The sequence below is a fragment of the Caretta caretta genome, chromosome 26 (assembly GCF_965140235.1).
Source record: "Caretta caretta isolate rCarCar2 chromosome 26, rCarCar1.hap1, whole genome shotgun sequence".
Taxonomy (NCBI): Eukaryota; Metazoa; Chordata; order Testudines; family Cheloniidae; genus Caretta; species Caretta caretta.
The window spans coordinates 6,182,113-6,208,309 of NC_134231.1; the positions used below are offsets into that span (position 1 = coordinate 6,182,113).

At 44.7% G+C, this 26,197-nt stretch overlaps 1 protein-coding gene across 3 annotated transcripts in view; it reads left to right on the plus strand.

Moving 5' to 3' along the window:
- Window positions 1–16,515, plus strand: part of PIWIL2 (piwi like RNA-mediated gene silencing 2) — a 35,552-nt gene extending 19,037 nt beyond the window's left edge. For all 3 annotated transcript variants that reach the window (XM_075123433.1, XM_075123434.1, XM_048829471.2), the window contains 7 exons: window positions 2,079–2,180; window positions 3,528–3,647; window positions 4,327–4,415; window positions 5,278–5,383; window positions 7,808–8,061; window positions 8,962–9,069; window positions 12,909–16,515. In XM_075123433.1, coding sequence (XP_074979534.1) covers window positions 2,079–2,180; window positions 3,528–3,647; window positions 4,327–4,415; window positions 5,278–5,383; window positions 7,808–8,061; window positions 8,962–9,069; window positions 12,909–13,065 — 936 coding nt within the window. In that variant the 3' untranslated portion in view covers window positions 13,066–16,515. The remainder of the gene's footprint in view (window positions 1–2,078; window positions 2,181–3,527; window positions 3,648–4,326; window positions 4,416–5,277; window positions 5,384–7,807; window positions 8,062–8,961; window positions 9,070–12,908) is intronic.
- Window positions 16,516–26,197: the final 9,682 nt, after the last annotated feature.

The window sequence follows — 26,197 nt, forward strand, 5'->3', positions numbered from 1 at the left end:
TAGGGTCACATGAGCATATCACATGTCCTTTCACGCTTTGACGCACTGAGGCAGCCATTGGCTCCTTGGAGCCTGAAGCATTCTTCTATTGGGATATGTAAGGGTTAAGTAGAGACCTGGGAAACCGCTGGTGTGCTGACATGGTATTCGGGAGTAGAGTCACGGGCAGGCACTGTTTTTTGCGCTTGATAGATAAAGCGCTACCCCTCTCCCTTCCCTTCTATTTGGTAAGGATTGATAAGCGTTGCAGCTGCATAAGGAATGTGGTTGCTCCAAGGGTCCCCTTTGTGCAAAGAGGTGTTATCTCCCCCCTCCCTTCCTTTGCCAGCTACGTAAATGAGCTCGGGGTCATGGCCCCTTCTTCCCTTCCCTGTGAACTGCTGATCTAGGGAATTTGTGGCTGCAATTATTGCAAAGAAGTGTATCTTCAAGGTAAAATTGTCTGTAGAATATGCTTAATGCTGTAAACAGTAATCGGGGTCGGGATAATTATATTCAGCGTATAGCTTTTAATATTCATTGTCTGGGCCTTCCTATTACTCAGTAAGGATTTCGGGGGTGTTGTAGTACATGTAGGTATTTAGATACTAACATAGATAGAAAGAGTGTGTTGTAACGAATTTAGCACTTACTCGACAATTGGATCCAAAAGAACAAGTACCACAGTAAAGAAGCCCGTTTACTCAATCCGCCTCTGGGTCCTCCTGCTCAATCTCGAACACCCTCCATCCACAGAAAGAGTTGTCTGGGCAAAATGAGTTTCTTCTATGGCCCATTGTTAGCATGAAATGCCCTTAATGGGCCATCAAGCTTGAATAGCCCATTCACAATGGGCTGGCTAGACTGGATGTAAAGTACCTTGTGTTTATTCCTGGGGTAACCCCCACATTTGAGATACAATGATGATACGTGGATTTAAGCAGGATAATGTTATTTAGCCAATCATAACTTTTCCATTGACACCTTACATGACATACTTTGCACAAGATTTGTTGCAATCGAATAACAGTGGCAATATCAAGGATGTAAATGGTCATATTTCAATCCTACAGCATCACAAGAGTATCGGACTCTGGTATGCCCTAAATACAAATCATGGGAGCTGGAAAGCTCTGCAGTGCTTTGAAGGCCCTGTGCATGGGGAAGAGACCTACTTATCCACATTAGACACAGTCTACCCTTTGTGGACTGTTTCTATGGGACTTGCATATGGTGTTGCTCTACTCTTCAACTGCAGGCTATCAAAAGCTTATCTTGAATTAATATATTAACTATAAAGAGCTGCATGTTGATTGCGATGCTTGAAGATAAACGACTGATCAGCAAAGGTCTTGAGAGAGACTTTGCTACCTGCCCACATTCTGTTCCTGGGATCTAATACAGATGTACTTGTAATGTTCCTTTGCACTGTTATGGTGATAAGGCCTTGGCCTGTTTATGTTAGTTATTTGTGGAACAATTGTTTCCCAACCCTCCGCAGTAATGACTTCTGTGCCATGGGATCTTTCACAACATGCAGCTATGAATGCCTTGGTGCTTGTTATCTCAGTTAAACGAGGCACGAGGTTTGCTTTAATTGCTGTAGTTCATGTGATGGAGGTTGGATGTGAGCCCATAAGTGAAGGGCTTTGATACTAGAAAGGAACACTGGGGTTGCACAGTTCATGGTGGTGTTACTGAAGGCCTGTGCTCCCAAATCCAGTCCATCTCCAAGCCTTATGTATAAACAAGGGGGTGGAGGGAGCTGGGGAGACCTGACAACTAATGAGGTGCACAGTTGTTACTGTGAAGGTGCTAATCATACCAAATCTGTTCTTAAGAGTATTGGCGTAACTCCAGTAACAGGCTCTTGGCGAGGATTTGGCTCGCTCTCTGACAAATAGCTGCGATACTGCTCTTGGCTGCTGCTTTATTAGACAGTGGGCACCAATGTCCCAGGGTTGCGTGTTCCTTCCCTTCAGCACAGTGCTGCAAGGGGGGGGCGCTGCATTCATTCCATTGCAAAGGCAGAGCAAAGTCTGTGAGCATCCAGCAACATTTGTGGTGCGAAAGCCTGACTCTGCATTTGTCTCTTGAAGGGTAAGATGCAGGTGGTCGTATGTATCATCGCCGGGACCAGAGATGACTTGTACGGAGCCATTAAAAAGCTGTGCTGTGTGCAGTCTCCAGTAACCTCTCAGGTGAGTCAGGTCACTGTGGTATTATAACTTCTCGGGGTGGGGGTAGACGTGGGGGAGACAGGGATTCCATGCACACGGCTCTTGCCTGGCAGACCACAAAATCCTGTCCATTTCACCCTCATCTGCATTTGAAGCTTCCTGGCACGTTTCTCTCTGGAGCCAGTGCACCCCTAGAAGCAGTGGAGCAGGCAGGCTCATCTGGCTATATAAACAAAACCCTACAGTAACACAAAATCATGACCATTTAACCTAACCCTTAAGTGTACAGTAAACAGCCATATAATTTACTGTTTACCTCTAAATTAAGTCCAGTATAGCAAAGTTGGCATGCTTAGAAAAAGGCCTCGTGTGGCTGGAACTTCATCTTGGTCATCATGTTGTCTGTAGTAGAATAACAATAGATTGTATTTAATCTTGTAATTAGTCACATTCAGTGTGTTGTGGACTCTTGCCTTGCTTGTGACTATAGTGTCTAGTCTTAAAGAACTGTTGCATGGTTATCTCTGTAAGTATCTGTGGCTCGCTGGGGCTTCATAGTGTTTCACATCTCTGCCAGCGGAACAGCAAGGATAGAACTCCAATCCCCCTGTTCCAAAACCTCAGACCCCTGCCAATTGAGCAAAAGGAGTTTCTCTAGCTGTTGTGAATGTAAGACCTATGGCAACCGTTGAGGAGCTTGGATTCCATTCAGAAGAGGAAGATAGTGCAGATACAACAGCCAGCACATACAGTGTGTGTTTAATAAAAAAATAAAAAAAAAAAAAGTGAAAGTTGCTCGAAAGACAGTTTAGTTTGCTGAAGGATGTAATGCAAACATGATTCCGTTTGGGGAAACCTCTTTTCTTTTCCGATGGGTGGAGAGGGACATAAATGCTCGTCGAGGGTGTAAGCATCCTTAAAAATACTTCCCAGCTTTGGATGAAGTGGGGGTAAAGGGCTGGATGGGTATCAGTTTTTGTGTTCACTGCGTATGAGACTTTTGTTAAGTGAAGGCTAAATTCTGCCCTCAGATGAACATTCAAAACTCTTGACTTAATGAGAATTACACTTGCAGATCCAGGGACCAGAACTTGGTTACACGGGCTTTAACAAATGCAAAGTCTTTCTTTTACTACTTTGTTAAAAGATTTGAGAAAAAGCAAAGAAATAGAATACTAATGGAAAAACTTAACAGCCATTAAAGTTGTATAGTTGGATGCCTTGCAATATGCAAGTATAATCTGTTAAATTTATGATAGACTTTTATAGTAGGAATACAGTCTGGGGCGGAAAAAAGTAGATCCTGCTTTTGCAGTCTTAAAAACTTCGCTGGAGTTAACTGATTTTTAATATTTCCCATTGCTGCAGGTCATCAATGCTCGAACCATCATGACCCAGCCAAACAAACTAAGGAGCATAGCACAGAAAATTCTGCTGCAGATTAATTGCAAGCTAGGCGGGGAACTCTGGGGAGTGAACATCCCATTGGTAAGCCATGCAAAAGTTATTTCCATCGAGGGAGGCGTCAGCACACTGAATGACCTACCTGTAGGTGCAGGGCTCTCATCTGTGACTTCTCTGTGGCCTTTTATTCCTTTCCCCCACACGCGTGCATGCACAAATATTAATTCATCCTAGATCGGATAGAGGAAGAATAGTTCATAGTGTAAAAGGGGTATTCGGCCTCTCTGAAATGTATCCCCCTTCTTCCCTCTTTCACAGGGGAATGTACTTAACCTGTCTCTTACAGGCCATCAGCCATGCTAGCCTGGGGCTCAGGAGGCTTGGGTTTAATTCCCAGCTCTGCCACAGACCTCTTGCATAGGCACTTATTCTCTCTGTGCCTCCATTATCCGTCTGTAAAATGGGGATAATAGCACTTCCCTACATCATGGCAGGGAGGGTGTTGTACACCACAGTACCGATGAAGGATAGATAAAATGAACGTCTGGTTAGCTCTCTGGTAGTAACTAGTACTTTTGATTAATTCCAGGGATTTTATGACCACTGCAGGACTTGAGCCCGAGGGTGGAACTCCCTCCTGGCATTTAATTCAGCTCTGCTTTTTTGCTCTTTAGAAAGAGTTCAGATATAGTTTCCAGTGAAATGGTGAGTTCTGCCTGTGACTCTGTTCCCCACTGCACTGGGCTTCCTTTCTCCTTTCCAGAAACAGCTGATGGTGATTGGCATGGATGTGTACCACGATCCCAGCAGGGGAATGCGCTCTGTGGTTGGCTTCGTTGCAAGCACCAATCAGTAAGTTGTTTCTAAATTAGAGTAGGTTCTACCCCTTTACATGCCTGTAAAACTTGGACCTCTAAGCAGCTCAGTGTTTGGCTGATGTGCGCGCCTCACACTGCAGCCAGTGTTAGTAGAGAATCTGACACATGCCATGGACTGTAGAGGGAGACAGATGGATCTGTTCTTTAATGGAGCGTTCCAGATTACTCTGTCACAGTGAAGATCCTGCATAGTTCTCAAGTAGGGTAGTTGCTGTTTTGATCAATTTTCAACTGGTGTATTCCCCTCTGCTTTCTGAAGTGTTGGTCAACTAAGCACACAATAAGACCTGGCCAATAGCAAACTGGGAGACTCTCTGGGAAGCTTGTCTTACTCTTCCATGCTTTTGACAGTCTCTTGCTGGAGGAAAAAGTGGTGTCTGTGATTAAACTGCACATTGTCAGACACAGATGAAAAGCCTTCAGATCTTGAGTGTTTTCCTATACTTGCACTGCTAGGGAGTTGCATTTGTGGTGGAAAAGTTGCAACACTTGCCTGGAAGCGAAACTCTTTTCTTTATCAATAAAGTCACTTTATGGCACTGCCTTGCCCTTACTAAAAAAGAGGAGAGATATTGATTTAACCTTGGTTGTCCTTTTCAATGGGGTTTAACAACTTGTTTGTTTGCAGTCACCAATTCCCAATGCCAAGGACCAGCTGGCATTATCTCTGATCATCTGGTGCCCCTATTGCCATATGCCTGAATCCTTTTAGAAACAGTCTGAGAAAAGATGTATGCAAAGCCGGAGCTGAATTTGTTTTGATTTGTATAACTGTTTTGGGCTTTGGCTCACAAGAGTTCTGTAGGTAATATTTACCTCTCTCCTTCTGCCATGAGTGCTGTCACAAAGTGGTATTCTAGGGTTGTGTTCCAGATGCCTCATCAGGAAATTGCAGACAGTTTGAAGCTTTGCCTGGTCGGTGCCTTACAGAAGTTTTATGAGGTGAGGAAATGTAGTGGGTGACTCTTTGCTGACCACTACAAGAAATGGATAAAACTGCAAAGAGAAAAGTGTGCCTAGCTTGAAACATACATCTCCTTTTGTGTACTCAGGAGTGCAGGCACCATCTCTATTCAGTACCCTAGGGTGAAGAGTTGTGGGTGCCATTTTATTGATTTTAAAAGATGGGATAGTTCTATGGATATCAAGAATATCCAGAGTTGTTATATTTAATGACACACAGATTTGAAAGGAATATGAAACCTCGTGCTTCAGGGCTTAAGCCGATCTCTAACTATTAGAGACCAGTGTAAGGGGCAGATTGTCCCATATCTGAACGTGCACCTTGCACCTTTTTCTGAAACATCTGGTGCTGGCCACTGTCAGAGACAGAATACTGGATTAGATGGGTTTAGGTCTGACTCAGTCTGGTAATTCCTATGTACTGGATTGCTGTCCAAAGAGAGCACCAAAAACGGGATCTTACCCAGTAAGTGGCATCCACCTATTCACTGTGCTTCAGTGCATGAAAAATTAGGTTTGTCGCTCCGTGTGTTCATGAGGGTTAACATTCCCAACACAACCTGGAGTTCATTTTGACTGAAAAACTACTATAGTATCAGTGGAAGACATTAAATTGGGCTTTCTAAATGAAAAGTAGAACAAATAAAAGTTAAGCAAGTGAGTAAAAGACTTTGCAGACCTCACTTTGAATTTAAAAAGTGAAATGGCCCCTTGTTTGGCACAGCATGCATAATCTTCCTTCCTTATCTCAGGAACTTGCTTAATTACCTCGATGTGGCCTAGTGCACCACTGTGGCGATTGCTCAATGACTCTTCTCGCTTTCAATACCGCTACCTGTCTTAAGCGGTTAGATTCTCCTGTCTCTGAATAACCTCAGCCCTTTTATCTCACCATAAATCCCCTCGGTGCAAAAAAGGGAATGGTACGTTCTGTATGAAAGTGTAAGGACCATGATGTAGCTGCTTGATTATTTCACCACTTCAGCAGGTCGTGTGTATGCTTTAATCTACAGTGGGTGTCCGCAAGTAAAGCCATGCTCCCATACGCACGGTTAGGTCTGCTTTAGGGTTTTGGGTTGCAAAAGCACTAATTTAAAAGGCAATCAGTCCTATTTATAAAAATGTAAATTAGATATGGTAGATTTTTATCTCTTGAGTTTTTCTTGTGGAAGGTGCCGGATTAACAGCTCTGGAAACTGAAGTCCAGTCACCGGACAGGTCCTTCATGGGCAGTGGTCGGGCAAGCTTTTCCCAGTACTGTCCTGTGAATATGCCTTAATGGTGCTTTGGAACGAACCCCTTTCTAGTGGGAGAAGAGGGATTCAATTTCCATGGCCCGTTCAGTCTTTAGCCTTTTTGATGAGGCTGTCCAGAAAGGTGTTGATTGTGGTGGTGGCTTTTCGAGTGTGGATACTTGTCAACTTGGGACTGGAATGAGACCCAAAAAACTCATTTCACATGGGAGTCGATGAACCAGCATCTTCCAGGGCAGCAGTTAAGTTGGCATCATTTGTATCCAAAAGCAGACTGTCTGCATTTAAACCCAAAGGAAAAAGATCAATCGTCAAAGCCAGAAGTGTCAGTGTATTTGTGTAGTCTTTGTGGCCCATTCTGTTTCACAGAATGCAAGCTTTCACTTCAAGGAAAGAATGCGTTTCTAGCCCATATGGCTGGGGTTCTAACCTTCCAGATAGAAACTGATGCAGCACTGTCTCAGCCTGAGAAATACTTCTTCAAAATTAGGCGTTAACTCTTAATGCTCATAATAACACATTGAGTCAGATTTTTTCAAGCAATTTAGGTTCCAAGTTACTGACTTCTTTCCCACCAAGTGATGCTGCATACAGCAGTGACTTTAACTAAAAGGTCCATGTCCTACGCTCAACTTTGCAAACTGCCCTTTGATGTCAGTGGGTACTCCATTACGGATCAAGAATGGTACTTGACCTTATATTTGTGAAAAGAAAAGGAATACTTGTGGCACCTTAGAGACTAACCAATTTATCTGAGCATAAGCTTTCGCTGTAGCTGACGAAAGCTTATGCTCAAATAAATTGGTTAGTCTCTAAGGTGCCACAAGTACTCCTTTTCTTTTTGCGAATACAGACTAACACAGCTGTTACTCTGAAACCTTATATTTGTGGACTCTCAGACCATACTCTCCAAATATAATTTGGCCTCCTTCACAGCGTGAAGGTTCAATAAGACATCAAATTCACCCATGTTACCCTAGACCATTCTTAGAATCATAGGGTTAGAAGGGACCACTAGGGTCATCTAGTCTAACCCCCGCCAAGGTGCAGAATTTGTTGTTTCTAAACTATCCAAGATAATGGCTATCCAGTCTCCTTTGGAAAACCTCCGGTGAAGGAGCTTCCATTCTTTGTCTTGTTTCTTATTCAGGTGAACCACTGTCTCCCTGAGAAGATAGCAGTTTATAGAGATGGGGTGTCAGACAGCCAGCTGAACACAGTGGTCAGCTACGAGATCCCACAGCTCCAGCAGTGCTTTGAAGCCTTTGAGAACTACCAGCCCAAGATGGTGTTCTTTGTGGTTCAGAAGAAAATCAGCACCAATCTCTACTCTGCTTCCACTGAGCACTTTGTAACCCCTGCTCCAGGGACTGTAATTGACCATACTGTCACCAGCAGAGATTGGTGAGTGGCAGGCAACCCACAAAAGTCTGTTCTCTGCCAGCATCCATATATTCCCCCCCATCACCGTTCTGTAACCGCCAATAAAAGCGGAGAGTCAAGTTGCATTGCATTACTAGCTTGTGGAAACCTAGTGCATATTTCAGTTCCAGAGCAAAGGGTTGAATATGGCTCAGCCCTGGCCTGCCAATCACAGCCAGAGGGGATGGTCTAACGAATTTGGTACCTAGACTTTCCAGACCCCGAGAAGCTCAATTCAGTCCTTCGTTTACCTGCCTCAGTAGGATACCTTATGTAACAATGCCATTTACTCTGGAGCGCTTTCTCATTAGACCTTGCAAAGAGGGTCCCGTCTGTTCTCTATGTATGTTAAACATACCCCTGAATAACAGCTCTTTGTAAGCTCAAATTTGTTTCTCTCACCAGCAGAAGTTTCTCCGATGAGAGATTACCCCACCCACCTTGTCTCTCTCATATCCTGAGACCAACACTGCATAAAACATACCCCTAGCATTTTATAAGAAGGGGTTTTGCTCTGTCCTTACTCAAAATTTCCCATCCACTTCCCCACGGTACTGGTTGCTCTCCATCACAGAATGTGTGGCATGAATATAGACTGAAGTGGTTTGGGAATGAAAGGCCCTCTTACATATGTAGCTCTTAGGCATTGTTGCTGTATAATTGGTGTGTAGATGCTAGTGTACCCATGGGGAGGGTACGCTGAGGGAGTAGACAGTGAGGTCATGCTGTGATTTCAACTTAGAATGAAACCTTGATAAAGCAAACTCAACTTCAGGTGTAAAGCCCCTTTAGCAGACCTACCTAAGGAACTGCCACAGGCTTTTCTCTTGTTTACAGGTGGTCAACTTGACTCTTTAAAGTGTTTCTCTTTATCCTTCTCAGGGTGGATTTTTACTTGTTGTCTCATCACGTCCGGCAGGGTTGCGGCATCCCAACGCGCTATATCTGTGTGCTTAACACGGCCAACCTCAGTCCTGACCACATGCAAAGGTGAGAGCACTGAGCAGAGCGGTCTTCCTCAAACACCCACTCCCTACAAAGCTGCATGGCTGAGTAGCTGGAGGTGGCACTGATGACATGTAACTCGGGTCTTGAACGTTTTGTGACGTCGTCCAAATACTGCCCTAAAGAGAAGTGGAAGTTGCTCCCTTGTGCCTTCTGATGTGATTGCAGAGGTGCATTTAGCAGCTGCTCCACACCTCCCCCAGCCCCCCGAAATGCTGGCTATCTACTGCTGCGAGAGTCAGCATATTGGACTTACTGGTGCAGTGGTCTGATCCAGCATGGCACATCTTCATTTTGGAAATAGCTTCTGAGTTTATTTGCAAAATTTGTTCTACTAGGTGAGGCAGGATCGCTTGCGAGTTGGGCATTTTCGCATATTATTTCCCATTTTTCTTTTTCCAGGAAATACTAGCTCGAGATATTTCTGAATTTATTGAAGGGGTGTGGTGGGAAATTATGGCCAAAAGTCCAGCAATGATGATGTCAAACTCTGATTGGTTTGGCCATTTCTTGTAATCTCTTGTTCTCCAACAGGACTTAGTATTGAGAAATACTTTTTCAATGCACAGCTGCAAAGCTGGAACTTTCCCCAAGGCCTGTTGTTGCAAAACAATCTCCATTTGGAAATTAGCTAGAGATCAACATGTACCTTTACAAAGAATGAGGTGAAATGACTTCCTGTCATGCCTTAATTCATTGGCTCAAATGCTAAAGACTCAAAAATGAATGATACAGAGAAGGCAGATTGGACGTTCCTGTTTACCCTTCGTCATTATACAAGAACAGGGAGAGAATCAATGAAATTTGAAAAAAGTGATAAATGTAAATCAGATAAAAAGAAACTCTACTTTATACAATGTATAATTAGCAATTAGCCTGTGGAACTGACTGCCAATGACAATATATAATTGAGCAGGATTCAAAAAACGGTTAGAAATCTACGGATAATGAGCATATACACAGTTTGCATTAAGTAGGTCATTGCTGTCTTTTTAAAAGAGGATCAGAAACATACTTCCCCTGTGCTTAGATTATTCCATAATTGTGCACTAAGGATTTTTGTACCTTCCTCTGAAGTAGCTGGTGCTGGCTGTCACACTTGCTGAGGTAACTGCAGCTCTGATCCCCTTCATGGCCTCTTCAAGGGTCTCAGGCTTATAGCCATCACCTCTCTTGGGGCACGGTCCTTTCAGTCCCCTCCTCTAGACTGAGGATTTAAGTTGCAGTTCACTGTGATACTGTTGTCAAGTCTGACTTAAGTTCAGTACCTGCCGTTCTTCTTTTTCTTGGGTAATGGCAGGGTTAACCAGTGACCATCCAGCCTTCAGAAAGCAAAGCAGTATTTGTTCAGAACAGAAGCATTACAGAGAAAACATATCTTAACGTGTAGGTCTCGGCTTACCAGCCAGTCACCCGTCTTCTACATGGAGACCCTGTTAAGAACAGAGTCCTGAGTGTCTGTCTGTGTTGGTCACAATGTTGTTGTGACGCTTTCTGGGGTACCCAGGATCGTGAGGCACCTTGCTACCACCTGCCCTTAGCATGAGGAAGCCTTGTCTGTGCCTGGTGGGGGGTCGGCTCCACAGGCAAAACAAGCCCGCCCCTGTCAGCCTAAGCAGGCTCCACTGTCCCTCTGCGGGCTATCTCTGGGCCCATTTCAACCATCAAGCCCTCCGAGCTTCTCCATTGAGTGTCCAATCTCTGCTCCATGGACACTCACGGTATTCACCAATCCACTGCTCCCAAAGTAACAGTGTGCCCCACTTTCACCTCTGCTCACCACTCTACTTAACATAGATTCATAGATATTTACGTCAGAAGGGACCATTATGATCATCTAGTCTGACCTCCTGCACAACGCAGGCCACAGAATTTCACCCACCACTTCTGCAAAAAACCTCTCGCCTATGTCTGAGCTATTGAAGTCCTCAAATTGTGGTTTAAAGACTTCAAGGAGCAGAGAATCCTCCAGCAAGTGACCCGTGCCCCATGCTACAGAGGAAGGCGAAAAACCTCCAGGGCCTTCCAATCTGCCCTGGAGGAAAATTCCTTCCCGACCCCAAATATGGCAATCAGCTAAACCCTGAGCATATGGGCAAGATTCACCAGCCAGATACTACAAAAAATTCTTTCCTGGGTAACTCAGATCCCACCCCATCTAATATCCCATCACAGGCCATTGGGCCTATTTACCATGAATATTGAATTACCAAAACCATGTTATCCCATCATACCATCTCCTCCATAAACTTATCGAGTTTAATCTTAAAGCCAGATAGATCTTTTGCCCCCACTGCTTCCCGTGGAAGGCTATTCCAAAACTTCACTCCTCTGATGGTTAGAAACCTTCGTCTAATTTCAAGTCTAAACTTCCTGGTGGCCAGTTTATATCCATTTGTTCTTGTGTCCACATTGGTACTGAGCTTAAATAATTTCTCTCCCTCTCCGGTATTTATCCCTCTGATCTATTTATAGAGAGCAATCATATCTCCCCTCAGCCTTCTTTTAGTTAGGCTAAACAAGCCAAGCTCCTTGAGTCTCCTTTCATAAGACAAGTTTTCCATTCCTCAGATCATCATAGTAGCACTTAGATATGTTTATAGTGAAATCAAGTATAAGTCTATTTAACAACGCACAGGGTCAAGTAGTAGCAACTAGAAGTATTGGAAACAAATGGTTACATAAAAAATAAAGTCATAGCATGCATTCTAGAGCCTAGACGTAATTAACACGATATTTTATTAGATGTAAGAGTATTGCTCACCCAAAATCCCTGTAGGCAGGCCATGACCTTTTTGTTGTGAGTCATGCACGGTTAGCGTGCCTCTGAAGTGAAGGATTAAGTCTCTCTTTTGCACTCCAGGATATACCAGACCAATCATTTGTCATAATTCATGAACAGGACATGCACACTCCTGCTGTTTGTTCCTGTAGATTTCAGAATCTCCCAATTCACTCCTGCCTAAGTATGCACATAGGCACACAGCGTAAGGCATACAGTACACAAATGGCCAGGCAGGGAGATAGGTGTCATTTACGTCCTTCCTGAAAGGAACATTTCCAATCTGTCACCTCCTGGTGACATGCCTGAACTCTAAGAGCATAATTTTCAGTATAGTTACATAACTCCTTAAATATTATCTGTATGTACATTTTTCATGGCTTTCAGCAAAGGCCTCACACGCCCCGCTTGGTGAACTAGTATGCAGATGTCTGACCCAGGGGATCCCTGTATAACCCTATGCATCCCATGTGCTCTCTATCGGTTGGTATCGGGGGTCCCTGGGTTATAGCTATGTCAGTTCTCGGATCAAGTTAGAGTAACCTCTCGCTTACGTGAGGGTGGTCACTTTATACAGCTGAGTTCTTTGTTTGGTAGCCTCCTTTTAACCAGCTCAAACTGGTATATGCAACTTCCCACACGGCGGGAGCACTTCTCCTGACTTGTATACCTGCCTAGAGATTTGCATAGATGTATCACCTCCCGGTTATTTTAATTCCTGCAGGAAGCTCCTTGTAACTCCCCATGGAGCCAGAAGACAATCCCTAGCTCCTAAATATACATATACTGTTAATAAAGCTGATATAATACCCTTTGGAGATTCCTCGTGTTGCATGGGCTGCTGTCAGAGCTAGGTTAACGGTTTGCCCCAGGGTGGCAATTCAGTGAGAGAAAGTTTTGGCCCTTAAAGAGCATCTATCTGGTGGCCTTGAAAGGACAGCCCTCCACAAACACTTGGTGTTCACTGTGGGTTAGACATACAGTGTCCCAAGTAGGGAGGTACGAATTCTAATGGAATCTTCTTTCCTCCTGTTGTTTCTAGGTTGACTTTCAAGCTTTGCCACATGTACTGGAACTGGCCAGGTACTATCCGAGTTCCAGCCCCCTGCAAATACGCTCACAAGCTGGCCTTTCTCGCAGGACAGTTTCTGCACCATGAGCCAGCTATTCAGCTCTGTGAGAGACTCTTTTTCCTGTAACCTGGAAAGCTGGGAGGTGAAGGGGAGAATCTAGCTCCTCAAACAGCAGATGGAGAAGGAAGCCTCTTGGATGGGGCTTTCATTGCTCTGTGGTCACCCCCTGAAAGGACACTGCACACCAGTGCCTCTGACAGCCATATAAAAGGAGACTCTCTTCTAAGTTTGTTTTTATAAATATATATATTCTGCATTTCTTTTTACTTGGTTACTTAAAAGACACTTGAACATTAGACCCAGAAACACGACCTCCTTTAAAATGGATGCAATAATCTGGTGGGGAATTTTGCTTCTTGACTTCTGTTGCTCTCCTGCGTATGAAAACAAAAGCAGTATGCTGCCTTTACAGCAGCATTTTAACCCCACGTCCCCACTGCTGGGCTAATGGCATTGAGGTTGGCTCAGCAGCACAGAAGTAAATAGTGTTAATTTCATACTCCAAGGGAGGGGTGTGATCAGGTCATTGCTGGTCATAGGAAAGGAACAGAATCAGCAGAGGTAGGGCTGTCTTTACTGGAATGTTGACCTAAGGTTAAAGATACTTAGCAGTGGCTATTTATGAATGGGTGCCTGGTAACAGCCATTTGCAAAGGGATGTGAAGATGCGACAGGAATGGATAAATCTTGTTTCAAAGGGTAGTGTTCAGTTTGCAAACAATTAAATCTGTTCCCAGTCAGCTGGTTGCCCCAGGAAATGGGACTGCAGGGTTCCATTGTGAGGGAGAGTTTGAGCTTGCTTGCTTGCTTGCTTGAGCATATGCAGGTGACATGCTAAGGGCTAGTCTACACTACCGCGCTCCATGGGCTGCGCCAATGCAACTGTGCTGCTGTAGCGTGTCTGGTGAAGATGCACTATGCGGATGGAAGAGCGCTCTCCCATCAGCATAATTACTCCACCTCAACGAGAGGCAGAAGCTATGTCGGTGGGAAAGCGTCTCCCGCTGACTTAGCACTGGTGCAGACAGCGCTGAAGTCCATGCACTGTGTGTTCCTCAGAGGGGTGGCTTTTTCACACCCCAGAGCAATGTAAGTTACATCGACTTAAGCAGTAGTGTAGACAAGCCCGAAGAAGACAGTCAGGTATTTTTGAGCCTGGTGCCTGGATACACTGTTCAGAAGGAACATGGCCCACCTTTTTTATTTTATTTTATTTTTTTCTACTTTTTAAGAGCTGTCTCCGCTTGTACTGTAAATGCAACCTTCAGGAGCTTATCTCCGACAAACAACAGCAGGTGTTGGGTGGCGGAGAAAGCTAGATCTTCCCACAGAGTTCCTGTTTATATCTGGGATGATTTTGTTGCATTTCAGTGCTCAACAAATAGTTCTGTAGTGCAGGCTAAGGCCAAGCACAATGTAGAAACTATTTATGCATCATCGTGGTGGAAGGCAGCTTTCCCGTGAGCATTTCCTGTGAGTTTCTGCACTTCTACCCTAGAGCAGGCTGCAGTAGGAGAGTTGCATTAAGCCAGAGCCCCAAAAAAACCACTAAATAAGACAGCCTCAGACTTGGCAGGGGGAGGGTTATCTACAGATCGTCTGCAGTCCCCGCCTTCCTCACTCCCACATGGGCTAATAGGATGTCCTAAGGCAGAAGAAGTGGTGTGCATGGGTAGTCGCGCACACAGCTAGCGCTTGCAGTGACTGCTAGGATTATCTTCAGCTCCATTAAAGAGTGTGAGACTGAGTGATGATATGATGTAGGTGTACATTTTCACTCTGCCAACCTGGTGAACTGTCTTGATGATCTGCTCCTTGTGCAAACTGGAATTTCAGGAAGTGCTTGCTGCTGCTCCAGTCCTGGGATTGCCTTGCTGCTCTAGCACTTCGGTCGAATAGCAGGGCCAGCTGCTGCAATCGCTTGAGAGATGTCTGGTGACTCGGTTGAGACCACCATACTAGTTCCACTTGTGACTTAAACCATTTTAGTTCCTTAGCTTTCAGAAATGGAAAGCCACAGTATATTAGCCCACTGTACCAGCTACCTTCCATCAGGTGCTGCCTTTTGCGCCTATAGCTCCCTGAATAATCAGTTTTCTGTGTATATTATCCCATCTTAGTCTGTGCTTTGGATTAGAGAGTGTGAAAGTAACTAAATAAAAACTGCATTTGTTGTATGTTCATTCCTTTTTTCACTGCCTCTCTGTAAATTTTTTTACACACACCTATTCTGTGTAGTTTCTAATGTACCACAACAGATTACAATTGACCAGAAAACTCCTGAATTATATGAAACCATATTGGCCGGTTTATGCCCAGGATTTACACAGCAGTCTGGGAAAAAGTTCCTTTGAAGTTGTCAGTTGATCAGTTCAGAAAGCCAGAAGCCCAAACACAGATGACTCATGTCTCCAAATGTTGGTTTACAGAAGAACTAGATTTTGTGTCATTTAAAAAGGTGCTGAGGTTGTGAAATGATTCATTGTGGTCCATGAAGTAAGACTTCTAAAATATACCTTTAATTAGACCATTGGGTTGGCCACAGTCCATGCCTCAGTAGTAGTACATTTACAAGCTGTTGTATTAGTGACCAGGGAGCGTTTCTGGAACTGTTGTTGATCTTTCTGGTAAACCAGTTCAAACAAACGGTTCATGTTCCAAAAAATGGCTGTTTCTGGAATGAACACCCTGCCAATGCAAAAGTATTGAATACTTACCCTTTTCCTAATTTCTGAACCAAATCACTGGGTGTACTTGAAAAATCTGACGGTCTTCCAATAGCTCTTTTTGGTTTTTTTGAATGTAGTTTTCAGTGTGTGTTGCTGTGGGTTTTTTTTTTTTTTTTTTTGTGCTTTACAAACATTGGTGCTTGTATGAAACCAAAGACAACCTATTTGCTGAGCCAAGTCCAAAAAATCCCTTGTGACACCCTGGAATTTATTTGACGCTTTTACAGTTTCTACTTCATTTTCCTTTTTTTTTAATCTAATGCTTTAAAGAGCAGAATCTTACATTTTATTTCTTTTTGCAAATATGTGCTTAAAAGTTACTGGTTACTGTAAGAAAACTATTTTTTACTTCTTCCTCTTAAGGCTGGGATAGCTGTTCAAAGTACCAAAGTTTTCCAGTTGCCATGTAAGCATGCAGCATCCTCAGGAAAGATGATATATTTGAGCTTTTCAACTATTTAGCATGTTTTTACTTGTATGCGAGGGGATGAGGCTAAAAAAACCTAGAATTTTAAAACTGTCTATGAATATGTTGAGATGCTGATCTAGAACTGACTCTTGGCTTGAAGATTTCTCTGTGAATTGATTGGAATTCATTTTGCAGTTGCATTTGCAAAGTTTCTGCATCTGTCCAATGGAATGACGCCTCTCAAGATTGGGGGTAGATTAAAGACTCTTGTATCTGTTTCTGGTTTTGTAGCCTCTCTTCTCAGTTTTAATACCGAATGGTTGAAAAACTTTTGTATAAATGTGTAGTTCTGTTAAACACAGTAAAATTATAACGGAACTCTGTTAAACATCTTCTCTTTATTGTGTTGAAAATGTGTTTTGCATTGGACTGTACCAATTCTAAGTGGTGAGAACTCCAGTGAAATGCCAAAAATCTCCCATTAAAGAGATGGTTTGCTAGACTGGAGCAAGTGGGGGAAGCCCAGGATATTAAAGCAGGCTCTCACCAGGCATGTATTTAGAAACAGACAAATTCATCAGATTTAACAGGTATCTGAATGAAGAATGGTTTCAGAGGAACAGCCATGTTAGTCTGTATTTGAAAAAAGAAAAGGAGTACTTGTGGCACCTTAGAGACTAACCAATTTATTTGAGCATGAGCTTTCGTGAGCTACAGCTCACTTCATCAGATGTGTACCGTGGAAACTGCAGCAGACTTTATATACACACAGAGAATATGAAACAATACCTCCTCCCACCCCACTGTCCTGCTGGTAATAGCTTATCTAAAGTGATCAACAGGTGGGCCATTTCCAGCACAAATCCAGGTTTTCTCACCCTCCACCCCCCCACACAAATTCACTCTCCTGCTGGTGCCAGCCCATCCAAAGTGACAACTCTTTACATAATCAAGTCGGGCTATTTCCTGCATAGATCCAGGTTTTCTCACATCCCCCCCACCCCCATACACACACAAACTCACTCTCCTGCTGGTAATAGCTCATCTAAACTGACCACTCTCCAAGTTTAAATCCAAGTTAAACCAGAACATCTGGGGGGGGGGGGGGTAGGAAAAAACAAGAGGAAACAGGCTACCTTGCATAATGACTTAGCCACTCCCAGTCTCTATTTAAGCCTAAAGTAATAGTATCCAATTTGCAAATGAATTCCAATTCAGCAGTTTCTCGCTGGAGTCTGGATTTGAAGTTTTTTTGTTTTAAGATAGCGACCTTCATGTCTGTGATTGCGTGACCAGAGAGATTGAAGTGTTCTCCGACTGGTTTATGAATGTTATAATTCTTGACATCTGATTTGTGTCCATTTATTCTTTTACGTAGAGACTGTCCAGTTTGACCAATGTACATGGCAGAGGGGCATTTCTGGCACATGATGGCATATATCACATTGGTGGATGTGCAGGTGAACAAGGCTCATTCACCTGCACATCCACCAATGTGATATATGCCATCATGTGCCAGCAATGCCCCTCTGCCATGTACATTGGTCAAACTGGACAGTCTCTACGTAAAAGAATAAATGGACACAAATCAGATGTCAAGAATTATAACATTCATAAACCAGTCGGAGAACACTTCAATCTCTCTGGTCACGCAATCACAGACATGAAGGTCGCTATCTTAAAACAAAAAAACTTCAAATCCAGACTCCAGCGAGAAACTGCTGAATTGGAATTCATTTGCAAATTGGATACTATTACTTTAGGCTTAAATAGAGACTGGGAGTGGCTAAGTCATTATGCAAGGTAGCCTGTTTCCTCTTGTTTTTTCCTACCCCCCCCCCCCCCCCCCAGATGTTCTGGTTTAACTTGGATTTAAACTTGGAGAGTGGTCAGTTTAGATGAGCTATTACCAGCAGGAGAGGTTTCAGAGGAACAGCCGTGTTAGTCTGTATTCGCAAAAAGAAAAGGAGTACTTGTGGCACCTTAGAGACTAACCAATTTATTTGAGCAAATAAATTGGTTAGTCTCTAAGGTGCCACAAGTACTCCTTTTCTTTTTACCAGCAGGAGAGTGAGTTTGTGTGTGTATGAGGGTGGGGGGATGTGAGAAAACCTGGATCTATGCAGGAAATAGCCCGACTTGATTATGTAAAGAGTTGTCACTTTGGATGGGCTGGCACCAGCAGGAGAGTGAATTTGTGTGGGGGGGTGGAGGGTGAGAAAACCTGGATTTGAGCTGGAAATGGCCCACCTGTTGATCACTTTAGATAAGCTATTACCAGCAGGACAGTGGGGTGGGAGGAGGTATTGTTTCATATTCTCTGTGTGTATATAAAGTCTGCTGCAGTTTCCACGGTACACATCTGATGAAGTGAGCTGTAGCTCACGAAAGCTCATGCTCAAATAAATTGGTTAGTCTCTAAGGTGCCACAAGTACTCCTTTTCTTTTTGAATGAAGAATGTAACCAGTGTGGTGATAACCATCAGGAAGAGGAGCTGATGGTCTCCCAAATTGGTAAAGGGGGATGGGCGGTGTTATATGTAACTGCTCCCAAGCAGGGTTTCATTTGATTGATTCATTCACTCACTCAGTTTATTTCTTGACCTAACAGAACTGACTTTTTGCTTCCTCCAATCACTAATCTGGGTACAGGCATGTAAGTCCCTGGTGGCCTTAGGTGAGGGTGAGATTATATACCCCTCAAAGTCTGAGGCTAAAGAAAGGATTAGGTTGATAAAAATTGACGTGAAAGACATGTAGGGTTATCCAGTCGTTATCTGTCTTTTTCCCCCTCCTTCCCCTTCATGCCACCCTTCAGCACAGGGTCTTCTCCTGTGTTTTGTGTAGCCATCTTGAAATAACGCTAGTGTCCAGCTTTCCACAGAGTTGGCTCTTGTCATTTTTGCGGGAGGATTTTTTTAAAGAGGCAAGCTGGCTCGTCGGAATGTTTGCACGCTGTCTGGCAGATGCATTTATGGGAAATAGATGACACTTTTATGCGCAGGCTACCCGCTGCCCCACCCTTACTGTGCAGCCCGTGGGGTGTGGGGCCATGGTGTGTGCTTTCAGCCCTGCAGTAATGGAGAGGTAGCTCTGGGGACTGCAAAAAACTACATTCGATCCGTTTTTCCTGCTTGACTTATCTCTGTTACTTGATCTTGTCAGGGTGTAAACCCAAAGGGTCAAAACTGTGGTCCAGGTTTTGTGCATGAATGCACTGAGGGCCCATAAAAGCTGCAGAAGGCATGAGTGCGATGTATCTGAGAAAAGGGACAGGACAGGGAGAAATCAGTAAGTTTGATCTATGTCATTGTTCACCCTAAGTACATGCCCTTAGCAGTGTTTCTCCCACACATACTTATGTGCCCTATAAGTAAAAGTTCAAACTTGTGAAAAGTGCCCTGGAAACCAATATCCCCCGTTCGGGGGATGGTCATTTGGGCATTGCCTATTTCCCCCACTCTGCCAAAGTCCCTGATCCCTGATGTGAGAGAACCACCTCTGGAGGGGAAAGGCGTTGAGTCTCCCTCCGTAGCCCGTTCCAATCCAGATTGCTAACGAGGAGGGCAATTTAGTGCCAACTGTCACAGCTTTTTTTGTGGTCTAGACCCCTCTCCACTATGAACTGGGCAGCCACTGAACTGTAGTTGGATGGTAACCACTACTAGTCAGTGCTGACGTGGATTAGAGTTGAACTGGTGGCCTAGAAAGGAGCCGTCCCTCTGAAGATATACTGGTTTGAACAGGAATTTGACTAATGTAGAATGACTTGCTTTAATGCTCTTGAACCTGAATGGGCCATGACTTGCAATTTCCAGTTAAGTTCTACTCGGAGCAAGAAGTGTGGGGCTCTCACTTTCATACAGGAGATTTTTCAGTTCCATTGAACGTTCTTTTCAAATCAGGCTTCTGCCCCTCACCCCTGACTGTCTTGCACATTGGTAATCATAGATCTTAGCTGGTTCTGCTGAGTGTTGAAACAAGTGGCGGCTTCGGACTGCCACTGAGACCCAGCGGTGCTGTGCTGAAGAACGGGCAAAGTGCAGGGAATCTATCCCACTACGAGGCCTAATTCCCCCGCACCTCTAAGACATTGGTTGAACAAATCATCATTACAGTATCTGCAGGTGACTGGAGTTGGAACAAAACAGAGCTTCCCCTTTGCATTCAGGGTACTGCCTGACACCTAAGGCCTGCAGGTGTGCTTTTTGTGTATCTAATGCTGTATCTGCTATTGTGCAATAGTGGCTCCTCTCCCTTGATGGGATACAAGACATTCCCTGCATTGCTGCAATTCCTCTTACACCAGATGCTAAGATGTAGCCTGGGGACATTATTTTATATTGTAGCACCAGTGGTGTGCTAGGTCCTTTAGATAGAGATGAAGTCTGTGCTGAAGAGTTTACAATCTAGCTAGGTGATGTAGAAACAAAGCTGGGCGGGGTGTGTCTGTCAGTCAAAATCAAGGCAATGAGATGGTGATGCTAGACTCTGGTTCTGTTTTGGGGGGGCTGTTGGCCTTGTACATGTGAATATCAGCCAGAATCTTTGTTAAAACACCAGTCCCAGATTTAAAGGGGCCGAAGTTAGGGATTCTGTGCCCCGTGACTTTTGAACTCTGGATGCTTCATTTCACTACCTTAAATCCCCAGAGTTAGGCACACTGAATAAACTACCTGACTTCCAATAAGAAAAGGAGTACTTGTGGCACCTTAGAGACTAACCAATTTATTTGAGCATGAGCTTTCGTGAGCTACAGCTCACAGTGAGCTGTAGCTCATGAAAGCTTATGCTCAAATAAATTGGTTAGTCTCTAAGGTGCCACAAGTACTCCTTTTCTTTTTGCGAATACAGACTAACACGGCTGTTACTCTGAAACCTGACTTCCAATGGTGCTGGGATCCTGTAGCTCCTAGTGATGGAAGCTGAGCGTGCTCAGCCCCTGGCAGAATTAGGCCACCTTTATTTAGGTGCTTAACTATGGAGCTGGGTGCCTAACTTGAATTTTTGGGTCATCATTTCTAATACACTAAAATAGGGGGCTGGGTTGATAAGGCGTTTGGCCTCTTTGTGGGTTATGTGGGGAAGGAGAGACTCGTGTCTGGCGTTTCTCTGCCATCTGCAGACAGCCTGATGTTTGCTGGGCAACGATACCTGGGCTGCAGATAGGGCAACCTCGGTACCAGGATTACAAACCTATCAGAGGCCTTGAAACCTTTGTTTAAATATTAAACCGTATCAAGGTGTCCCGGGGGTGGACACAGCCAATGCCAGGGTGTAGTTGGCTCAGGCTGCCATGCTGGTGTCACAGATGGTGCTTCCCAACACCGGAAGCTGGCGGCACCGGGTCTAAACGCTGCTTCTAATGAAACTCGTCTCCAAAGGCAAGAGGGTCCTTGTCATGAGGGGCTGAGCGGAAAGATGGCAGCTCTCCTCAAAAGTAGGAGGCTGCAGGACAGCCGGGGATGGACCACCCTAAGCAAGAAGTCAGTGTTTTCTCTCTGCCCCCTTCCAATCTCCAGAACTTCTGAATGCGTCACATACTTCATTTTCTTCCTTTGGTTAATAATTTACCTTCTGTCAACTATATTCTCCTAACGTGCTAGCGATAGCAGGTTTTATCCTGTTTTATTTGCCAGTCCCACCTCAGCCCACGTGGATTTTGTCTGCCTTTACCAAAACCTGGTTAAGAACAAACTAGTACTGGGCTGAAGAAAGGACGGGGTTGGTATCCCTGCACTCGGTGTGAGCAAAAACAACGAGGAGTCCGGTGGCACCTTGAAGACAAACAGATTTATTTGGGCATAAGCTTTCGTGGGTAAAAAACTCCACTTTTTCAGATGCATTCTTCCTGCAAGCAAATTGCATTCTTCTTGCATCTGAAGAAGTGGGTTTTTTACCCACAAAAGCTTATGCCCAAATAAATCTGTTAGTCTTTAAGGTGCCACCGGACTCCTCGTTTTTGTGGATACACACTAACAGGGCTACCCCTCTGTTACTGGACACCATGCAAGGCTCTGTGTGAGCCATTGCCTGGGGCTCTCTCAATTCTTTGCAGATAGTTACATCCAAATTGCAGTGAGCATTGCGTTCAGTTCCAGGGATTGGTTATATTTTTGCAGTGACTGATGAATCCACAGTTGTATTTTTGGGTAAGCTTTGGCACTCTCCAATTGCTTGGTTTTTAAGGCTGAGATTTGCTCAGATTAATAACTGTTTCCTGGTATGAAATACATTTGGGGAAAGGTGCATGGGAAGCAATCCAGCAAACAGCCCCACATCCGCTCTTCCATGAACATCAGATCTTTGGTGCAGGCAAAAATCAGTTCTCTGGATGACAAGATGACCTCTTAGGGTACTTCCACTCAGCCAGCAGCAGCCCATGGCAGCATGCCTCCAAGCCTGGGTTGACAGATTTGGGGGGCTTGCACTACGGTGCTAAAACAGATATGTAAACAGCACTTCTAAATTGCAGCTCAGGCTCTGAAGCCCACCCCACTCGCTAGTCTTTGGAGCCCAGGCACCAGCCTGAACCGCAATGTCTGTGCAGCTGTTCTTAGCACAGTAGCATAAGCCTGAGCAAGAAGTACTGTGGTCAGCACTCCGTGGGTGGGATCCGACCAAACACCTGCTCCGTGTTGTGCTCTGATCTGTGTATGTTACCACAGCTCTGCCATTGGGCCGACTAGCTCTGGATGCTGAAAAGTTCTCCCTTCTTCAACAAATGTAGCATTGATGTATTTTGGCAAGATTCCATTCCTGCTTGTTGGCTGGAGGTATTTGCTTACACCTACTGTTTTGATAGCTCTCACTGTGACCTTTGCCAGATATTGTGTTCCACTCTTTGTTTAATCTTTTGATTTTTTTCACTTAATAGTTTTAATAACGCCGGGTGTGTTTCATAGAGTCCAAGGCCGGAATGCAGCCGTGTGATCATCTAGTTTGACCTCCTGTATAACACAGGTCATAGAACTTCCTCAGAATAATTCCTAGAGCAGATCCTATAAAAAAAACATCCAATCTTGATTAAAATTTGTCAGTGATGGAGAATCGCTACAGCTGTTCATCTTCAGAGTACTCAGTCCACATCTGTTGAGCTCTGTGATTGGTATTAATATTCCCCTGCTCCATTTTCATAGAATCATAGGCTGGAAGGGACCTCAAGAGACCACCTACTCCTGCCCCCTGTACTGACGCAGGACCAAGTAAACCCAGACTATCCCTGACAGTTGTTTGTCTAACTTGTGCTCAGAATCCTCCAATGATGGGGATTCCACAACCTTCCTTGGAAGCCTAGTCTATCTGACTCTCAGAAGTAAGAGAAAATGGACATGTATGCCTTGCTGCTAAATAAGGAGGAGCTCATTATTTCCCCCTGATTTTTTTGACTTTTTTCATAAATTATAGGGGCAGCTTTTGCCTTTGATCAGAATCCAAAAGAGTCTCTGCTGTTGAGAGACATAAGATATCTTAACTGACCAAGTATTTGGCCAAAGAAAACAGTGAGAAATAAAAGAATTTAACAAAACTGCACTGGAAAGAAACAAAATATTTTAAAACTCTGTTTTCGTCTACAGCATGAACTTACCTTCCTGTTTCCCTGCAATAACCTCTGCAAGAGAGTCTGGAAACACAAAATCAGAATGCACAGGAATATCCGTGAGCAGACCTAGCACTGCTTTCTAACAGAAGATGCATGCAATGGTGGTGTAGCCATATTGGTGGCGTGTGTAACCACAGCGGTGGTGTGTGTAACTTCAGTGAGCTGCTCACACATTGTCGTGTGGATGCCAGCTACAGCCATGCGAGTGCTGCTGGTCTTCCAGCACCTTCCCACCATTCTCCCTGTGGGCCCCAGAAAGGACAGACAAGTTCTCCTCCAGTAGGAGGAAAGAATTCATAGAGGCGCTTAGCTTACTGCATCGCAGAGGCTCGTGGGATGTGGCCCCCACGTGTCTTAGTGCCACATAGGAGTGAGTGCAGCTCCACTGATGACATGGCAGCCGGTGGGTTAATTTGCGCTGTGGCTGCTGCCACGCAAGTTAGGCCAACTGGAGGAATAACTCACGTATAGCTAACTCTGCGATGGAGACGCTATACGATGCCTTCACTGGGCACAGCTGTGCTAAACTGGACCAGACCGTGTCAGGCTCAATGTGCCCCAGAAAAATGTACTATCTCAAGGCTGTTATAAGTCAGACAATACTTAATCCTGCCATGAGTGCAGGACCTCGTGAGGTCTCTTCCAGTCCTGTGATTCTATTATCTACACTAGCCACATCAGCCAGGACAGTTATTGTCCTGCTCTTTTGAGGTCTCTGACATAGTTATAGCAGACGTTGGGTCCTGTTACAGCATGTGATTCCCCCTTTGCTTGGAATTACTGACTGACTTTGGAGGCTTTACAGCTAGCCTTGTTGAACTGTTCTGCATGGAATAAATCAGCTGGCATGTGGATTACAGCAGCAAAACCATTCAAGTAGGGCAGGAAGCTTCTGAAGTTCTAAATTGGCTTCTGCCGCCAATCTCGCTGAGCTGGGCAAGCAGCATCAGGATTCTGCCTGTGCTGAGCCCTAGGCACTGAAAGGAGAGCGGTTAACTCTTGGGAAGGAGGCCAGGTGCGAATGGAAGTGCGCTGCCCCGCCTCTGAATGAGGGCTCTGTGTGTGAGTGCATGAAGACATGCTGCTTTGTAAGAACGGCCATCCTGGGTCAGACCAAAGGTCCATCTAGCCCAGTATCCTGTCTTGACAGTGGCCAATGCCAGGTGCCCCAGAGGGAAAGAACAAAACAGGTCATCATCAAGTGATCCATCCCCTGTCGCCCTTTTCCAGCTTCTGGCAAACAGAGGCTAGGGACACCATCCCTGCCCATCCTGGCTAATAGCTGTTGATGGACCTGTCCTCCATTAACTTATCTAGTTCTTTTTTGAACCCTGTTATAGTCTTGGCTTTCACAACATCCTCTGGTAAGGAGTTCCACAGGTTGGCTTTGCCCAGACCCACTAGAAACAAACCCTGGTGTTTGGCTTCAGCTGCTATTCAGCCTCTCTCCAGTCTTAGTGCAGTAGTGACTGTCCGTTACTTTTCCTTGTTGTGCATTGTGTTGGCCCACGGCTGTCGTGGAGAGAACCCTAATCTCCGCGCCTGTACAGACAAAGGTGAAAGTAAATCTGTTGTGCGCAAAGAGCAACTCGCTCACCTAGCATTTTAATTTGAATCATGCCCTGCTGTAAAGTGGTAGATTTCCCCTTCAGACACGACCTGCTGCTTCTAGGGCCAAATCCAGGTCCTGGTTTTGCATCCCGTGAGTCAACACTTTTTCTTGCTGACGTGGTTCGAAGCAGCTTCCCACGGCCCAGCCTTGACCAAAGTCCCTGGGATTGGCCTCTTCAGTTTCTGCTGGAGGTATTTTCTTAGCCACTCAGACTGCCTTGTCATCCTTCGGTCACTGGGCACATCCCCACCTGCTAGAAGCAGATTTTGAGATAGCAAGAGGCAGGGTAGCTGTGGGGCCAGCCCCATGCCTTTGAAAAGCTTGGCTGGGGTTAAAAACTTTACTATATATTTTTAAAGCCAAACAGGCTTCCGTTTTGGCAGGTTTCAGAGTAGCAGCCATGTTAGTCTGTATTCGCAAAAAGAACAGGAGTACTTGTGGCACCTTAGAGACTAGCCAATTTATTTGAGCATGAGCTTTCAGCTCACAAAAGCTTATGCTCAGATCATAGAATCATAGAATATCAGGGTTGGAAGGGACCCCAGAAGGTCATCTAGTCCAACCCCCTGCTCGAAGCAGGACCAATTCCCAGTTAAATCATCCCAGCCAGGGCTTTGTCAAGCCTGACCTTAAAAACCTCTAAGGAAGGAGATTCTACCACCTCCCTAGGTAAAGCATTCCAGTGTTTCACCACCCTCCTAGTGAAAAAGTTTTTCCTAATATCCAACCTAAATCTCCCCCACGGCAACTTGAGACCATTACTCCTCGTTCTGTCATCTGCTACCATTGAGAACAGTCTAGAGACATCCTCTTTGGAACCCCCTTTCAGGTAGTTGAAAGCAGCT